The 7024-nt window shown below is 36.2% G+C and overlaps 1 protein-coding gene across 1 annotated transcript; it reads left to right on the top strand.

The window, feature by feature from the left end:
• Positions 1-755: 755 nt before the first annotated feature.
• LOC114742114 (uncharacterized) lies at positions 756-1169 on the top strand. The gene has a single exon (XM_028930380.1). The coding sequence runs from the start codon at positions 756-758 to the stop codon at positions 1167-1169; it is 414 nt and encodes a 137-aa protein (XP_028786213.1).
• Positions 1170-7024: the final 5855 nt, after the last annotated feature.

Below are 7024 nucleotides of genomic sequence, written 5' to 3'. Positions count from 1 at the left end.
ATTGTCCTTTACTGATCAATATGATGACAAAAGTAAGGGAAAGGAAGGTAATAAAGGACTTGGTGAAAGAAGGAGTGTGAGAATATTGAAGAGAAGACTAAGGAGGGATGGGGAACTGAAGCGAAAGGCGAGATGCTATAAGGGTGTGGAGCAGCTTGTATTAAGTACTGAGATTTCTATTCCCACTGAAACAAATGAATTTGAGGTTTCTGAAAGAAATGCTAAGGGTACTGGTGGCTGGCCTCAAACAGCCACCAAGAGGACATGATTTTCCTTGCATGGAACTGTCAAGGTTTGGGAAGAGCCTTGACAGTGAAAAAACTGAGGGAAGAGAATTTGAAGAGGAGTCCCTCAGTTATCTTCCTCATGGAAACTAGAATGTTGAAAGCTGGTATGATGAAAATAAAAAAAAGATGTAACATGGATGAAGAAATGTATGTTGAACCGATCGGTAGAAGTGGTGGATTGGCCCTATGGTGGAAGAAGGACGTGACTATTGATATTTGGCATTGCTCAAAGAACATTATTCATACAAGTATGCATTCGATTGTGCATAAAGTACCAGAGTATGTGACTTATGTGTATGGTGCACCACGAGCAGAAGAGAAGGAGGAGGTTTGGAGGAAGATGGGAAGCATTGCGAATGGGGTGCAAGGTTCTTGGCTATGTATGGGGGACTTTAATGATGTGGTCTCTGTGTATGAAAAGGTAGGAAAGCGACCAGTAATATTAGAAGAATGATGAATTTTCAGAGTATGTTATCTGATTGTGCTCTGTTGGATTTGAATTATGCTGGTGCTCATTACACGTGGTGCAATCAAAGACTAGGTGATGATCATGTGAAAGAAAGGATTGACAGGGCAGTGGGGAATGTGGAATTCAGAGAGGCTTTTCAATCGGCTTTGGTGATGCATGTAGAGCCAGTGGGTTCAGACCACCATATGATTGCTGTTGATTGTGAGTTCAAGCATGCTTGGACCCAGAGATCCTTCAAGTTTGAAGCAGTATGGCTTGAGCATGAGGATTACTTGCAAACAGTTGAAAAAGGCTGGCTACAGTGTAATGTTTTGGGAAGAGATAAGGTGGAGGAATTGGTATGCAGACTTGAAAACTGTAAGGAGTCCTCTCTGAATGGGGAAGGAGATCCTTTCCTAATGCTCGTAAGGTGATACAAAATCTGACTTTGAGATTGGAAGAATGTAGACAAGGGGAATTTACTTCAGCCAAAAAAGAGGAAATGGAAGAAATTATTAATCAAATTGAGGAAGCTTGGGATAGGGAAGAGGTTTACTGGTGGCAGAGATCAAGAGTTCAATGGTTGAAGGCTGGAGACAGGAACACAAGATTCTTCCATTCAAGCGTTGTCCAAAGAAGGGCAAGAAATAAGGTGGTGAAGCTAAGAGGAGAAGGGGGGGTTTGGCTGGAAAATGAAGATGAGATAAATAATTCTTTTGTGAAGTTTTATAGCAAATTGTTTTCGTCTGAGGGCTGTAGTAACTTGGAAGTGGTATTGAGTTTTGTTCAAAAACTGGTCAAGGAGGAAGAAAATGCAAGGCTAGAGGAAGCGGTTACAAGAGAAGAAATCAAGAAAGCAGCATTTCAGTTAGGAGGAGCAAAAGCACCAGGTCCTGATGGCTTCTCTGGAATGTTTTATCATTCTTCTTGGTCAGTTGTTGGCAGTGAGGTAACTGATATGGTTCTGGACTTTTTCAACAATAATGCTAGTTTATCTGCTTTAAATAAAATGAATGTGGTGCTTATTCCAAAGGTAGAAAATGCTGAGAGTGTGGGGCAATTCAGACCGATTGGGCTCTGTAATTTTGCTTATAAAATTGTGTCCAAAATTCTAGCTAATAGAATCAGACCTATTCTAGCTAGAATTATCTCACAGAATCAAAGAGCCTTTATTGAGGGAAGGTTGATACAAGATAATATCATAGTGGCACATGAAGCTTATCACTATCTGAAAAATAAGAAAAAGGGAAGAAAATATGAGATGGCGGTGAAAGTAGATATGAATAAAGCATATGATAGATTAGAGTGGAAATTTATTGAAGAAGTAATGAGGAGAATGGGCTTCAGTGAGAAGTGGCTTAAATGGATAATGGATTGTGTGAGGTCTGTGATGCTGAATCTTGTGGTGGGAGGAAAAAAAATTGCTGAAATTGAAATGAAGAGAGGAATTCGACAAGGTGATCTACTCTCCCCTTTCCAATTCATAATTGCAGCTGATGCTTTGTCTCTTATGGTACAATGGCATGTTGATAAGGGTTTGTTAAGAGGAATTAAACTAGCGAAACACTGCCCAATTCTATCTCACTGTTTCTTTGCTGATGACTCACTCTTCTTTATCAATGCTAAAAGTAATAATTGTAGAAGGTTAATGGAAATTTTGAAGGTGTATTCTCAGGCGTCTGGACAAATAATCAATCTAGATAAATCCTGTATCTTCTTTTCCAAGAATACAACTGAGAGAGTGAAAAATGAAGTCTTTGAGATTTTGAGAATTAAGGCTTCCTCTGATCCTGGTAATTACTTGGTTTGCCGATGTTGTGGGGTAAATCGAAGGCAGAGGCTCTAAAGTTTGTGAAAAACAAGATGAGCTCCAAGATACATGGATGGAAGCAAAGGTTGTTGACCTTTGCAGGAAGAGAGATCATGGTAAAGGCAGTAGCAAACTCGATTCCTATTTTTCCTATGTCCTGTTTCAAATTCCCTAAGAAAGTATGTAAGGAGTTTGATAGTTTGGTAGCCAGATTCTGGTGGGGACAAAAGGAGGAGGAAGGAAGAATTCACTGGAAATCTTGGAAATATATGTGTAAAGATAAAGGGAATGGAGGAATGGGTTTTCGTGACTTTATGATGTTTATTGATGCTTTATTGGCTAAGACTGCCTGAAGGCTATGCCAAGGCCAAGATGAGTTATGGAGTAAGATCCTAAAAGGTCTTTATTTTAATAATAAGGAGTTTATGAAGGCTGAAAAAGGTAATACAGCGTCTTGGTGCTGGTCGAGCATTCTGGAGGGTAGGGACTTGCTGAAGAAGAAGCTGGTTTGGAAAATAAATAAAGGGGATAGAGTAAGCTTGTTTGAAGGTACATGGTTACCTGATGCTAATGACTTTAAGTTGAGGCAGAGGATGCTGACCGATGAGATGAGTAGTATGAAGGTGGCAGATATCATTATGGACAGACAATGGTGTTTTGAGAAGGTAGATCACTGGCTCTCAGCTGAAGATAAAAAACTGATAGCTAAAGTTCGGATCCTCCTCATTGAGGAGGAAGACAGATATGTGTGGGTGGGAAGCAAAGATAGAGTGTATTATGTTAAAAGAGGATACAAATTGGCTAGAGACTTAGCAGTGGACTCAAATGAGGATGCCCCGAGCTGCTCTTACAGTGCAAGTAATGAGTTGTGGAAATGTCTTTGGAAAATTAAAGTTCCCCCAAAAGTCATCCATTTTATTTGGAGGGCTCTCAATGGTGCTTTGGCCACAGCTAATGCATTATACAGGAGGAAGTGTGCTCGTAGCCCAGTATGTGGAATCTGCAAATCATAGCAGGAAACAACAGAGCACGCGTTATTCCTATGTCCTTGGGCTAGGATGTGTTGGTTTGGTTCTCCCCTGGCTCCGATGTTTGATGAAAAAGTCATTGTGAGGTTTGACAGATGGTTCGAGGGATGGATTGCTAATAAGACTGAGATTGATGAATTTAATACTGCTTTATTTGCTAGCAGATTTGGAAGATGAGGTGCAGCTTTCTATTTGAGAAAGAGGACGTGGATGCTGTGAAATGCCTTCAAGGAGCAGTCAGATTGACTAATGAATTTTGGGGCTGTGTAAGCAGAAGGAGTGGAAGATTGACAGATGTACAGAATTTTGATAGAAAGTCTTTATGGCAGAGGCCGAACGAAGGTACTGTAAAAATTAACGTAGATGGTGCCTTTGATGCACAGGGTGGCTCTGCTGGTATAGGTGTGATTGGTAGAGATAGTAAAGGGAGATTTTTAGGGGGAGTAAGCCTGAAAGTGGATGCCCAATCTGCTTTTATGGTTGAGTGTTGGGCCATGTTGGAAGCGTTCAGCATTAAAGATTTGTTTGGCGGGGACAAGGTGATTTTAGAAACTGATTGTTTGGAATTGTACAGATGTCTGGATAATGGTGAGGTTTTGAACTGCGACTGGAGGTGTGGAGATTTATTAATGAAGTGCTTGGAGCTAGGAAGAGGTGACTGCAACTGGGTTTTGTCTTTGGTTTCTCGTAAAGGCAATAATGCTATTGATAGAATTGCAGCTTGGGCAATGAGGGGTGTCGTACCGCAAGGGTGGATTGATACTCCACCACCCTCTCTAAGGTCAATTCTGTTGCAGGACCTGGAAAGTACTAGCTTTTCTTCAGCTGATAGGAAAGGTATAGGTTAATAGGATGTTTTTTTTCTTTCCTTAGGTTGTATCCTAGGCTTCTTTTTTTGCTTTCCTTCTTGCTTTCTGCGTGTTGTCATTTTTGCTTTCTTTCTGGTTATTAGTGTGTGTAACCTTTTTTTTTGAGAAATTAATAATATGGACTTGTTTTTGCTCAAAAAAAAGAAAGAAAAAGAAACTCTATTTCATTGTATTAATTTGAGAACTGTTTTAAAATTACAAAACAAAATAAACCAATATTAATGCGGCAACAATTAATGGTAGCGGTGGTTTATGATGATAATGATTAGTTATGACCGTGGCTGTTGATCAAGGCGGTTGATGATAGCACTATTGGTGAATGGTAATTACCAAGTGGCAATATATGGTACTGATTAGTAGTGATAACTAATAGTTGAATCAGGTAATATGGATTGAGTGTGTAGGTCGAATTTCCAATTTTACTAATACCTAATAACTAAATGTGGTGTGTCTAATGTTTTCATTTTCTTTTTATCAAAAACCAAAGGTTGAGAGCAGTTTTGGAAATCATATAAATTCGAAATATCTACTCAAATGTTTTTTAATTGAAAATTATTTTTAGAAAAAAAAAATCAAACAAGTCCTTAATCAAATAGTTATTGTAGTTTTGTCTTGATTTCAATTTAGTTCTTTAAATTTAAATTCTTCAACTCAGTCTTTCAAATTCCAATCACTTAATAGATTGATTTTTATACATTTTGAAAATATCTAGTCTTTCATGTATTTAGTAGTTGTCATTGATTAAGATATTATTATTTTATATAATTAGAGTTATTATTTTCTAAATTGAAGTGGTCATGCATCTACAGGCCACCATTGAAACTTCAAATTTCAAATTAGTAGCTGCCGCTGCTCAAATTTTCAAAATTTTATTATCATTTCATATAATAATTTAATTGGTTATTTCTTAGAGTGAATTATTCATTAATTTCTCAATAAATTTATAGTCCAGAGCAGCAGAGCTGTTGATCAGTAGTCAGTAGTGGAGGGAGTTTTTTCATATAAGGATGATAAGGTAATTAAAAAAAAAACACACATTAATCATAAAATAGTCTCTAGAGACCTCATAGAAATTAAGCCATTTTATGGGATCATTTTGAAATTTTCTTATTTCAGTGATACTTGTATATCTTTATCCTTGACTAATTCGTGCATGGATATTTTTTTCAAAAAGGAAACAAAACCTTAGATATCTCAGCTTATATACTTTAGATAGTTTATCCCAATGGATAAATGATCATTTTCATGCGTTTTGTGTTATATGACTTGGCTTTGTTACTAATATCTTTAAGTTGCTTTTGATTTAAAATTCACCAATTCTAATTTGTGTTGACAATATTGTATCAAGCAAACAAGTTTAAATAGTTTTAAGTCATGTAGGAAAATTGTGGCACTCAAAAAGCAAGATTTTACAAGGGTGATATATAAATGAAGCTTATTTAAATTTAAATCTGTGCAAACATAATAATTTATACTCTCATAAGAAGATCCATCCACAAGCCACATGATGAAATGCTCTCAAAGACTAGGCCTCGTTTTGATTACCGTTACAGATGGTAAAAGTATCCGGAGAAGCGTAAAAGTAAGGTTTGTGGCTTATTGTGGCTCAGAAGATTGTTTGGATAGGGCTTCTTTTCTAACTAACTTATGAAAAAAGGTAACTTTTCTAACTGACTTATCCAACGCAATCTAGATCAACTTTTTTAACTGACTTATCTAACACAATCTGGATCAACTTTTCTAACTGACTTATGAGAAAATTGTTCAAAACTTACAATCTAATTAGTTATGTGATTCCATTATTAGAGACCAAATGAATTTTAATTTAAATTCATGTTTGTCCATTATGTATATTTAATTAATTATCTATAAAGCGTTTTCAAATTTTTCTCCGTAACAAATATTTTTATTTTATAATTTTACAAATAAACTATTTATATTTTATCACAATAATTTTACGTGTTTTTTAAAACTATTATCACATTAAAAACATAAAATTTTAAACACTACTCCATGTCCTTTTCAATCATTTTACAACTAAACTAACTTTTCTATTAATCATCCAAACAACTTTTAACTTTTTCAACTGACTTTTTAAAAGCACTTATCTAAACATAAATCGCATTACATTAACTGACTTTTATTCTAACTTCAGTTATAAAAATCAGTTTTGTCCAACGTCAATCTAAACATACCCTTAGGCTTCTCATCTATAGTTGGTCTCCACTTTGTGGTTGGGCTTGTTTTATAAGCCCAAATGTAGAGCTCAGCCCACTAAACCCTTAAGCCCAAATCTGTCAGCTCCACAGTTTGCACCGTGCTCGGCAAATGGATCGGTTTTCGACATTTGGGCTCGTAAAGTTTCGAGTTGAAGTCGTGTGCATGAAAAGAAGATTTAGCCAAAAAAAAAAAATTAATCCCTCGCAACATGATAAACTAATATTTAAATCTCTATTAAGAGAAGTGTTCACATTTAGTACTAAACTACTATTCTAAAATAGTTTGTGGTGTATCCAACATTTTAAAGTATTTTTTTTAAGTGCATTTAATACCGTAAAATATTTTTTAATATAATTCTATGC

Source organism: Neltuma alba, unplaced genomic scaffold (assembly GCF_004799145.2).
Source record: "Neltuma alba isolate B1F8T4 unplaced genomic scaffold, ASM479914v2 tig00003653_pilon, whole genome shotgun sequence".
Taxonomy (NCBI): domain Eukaryota; kingdom Viridiplantae; phylum Streptophyta; class Magnoliopsida; order Fabales; family Fabaceae; genus Neltuma; species Neltuma alba.
This window is presented reverse-complemented; position numbering and strand designations above follow the sequence as displayed.

Excerpts from the sequence above, each read along its gene's own strand:
- LOC114742114 (XM_028930380.1), top strand. The coding sequence starts at position 756 with ATGTTATCTGATTGTGCTCTGTTGGATTTGAATTATGCTGGTGCTCAT.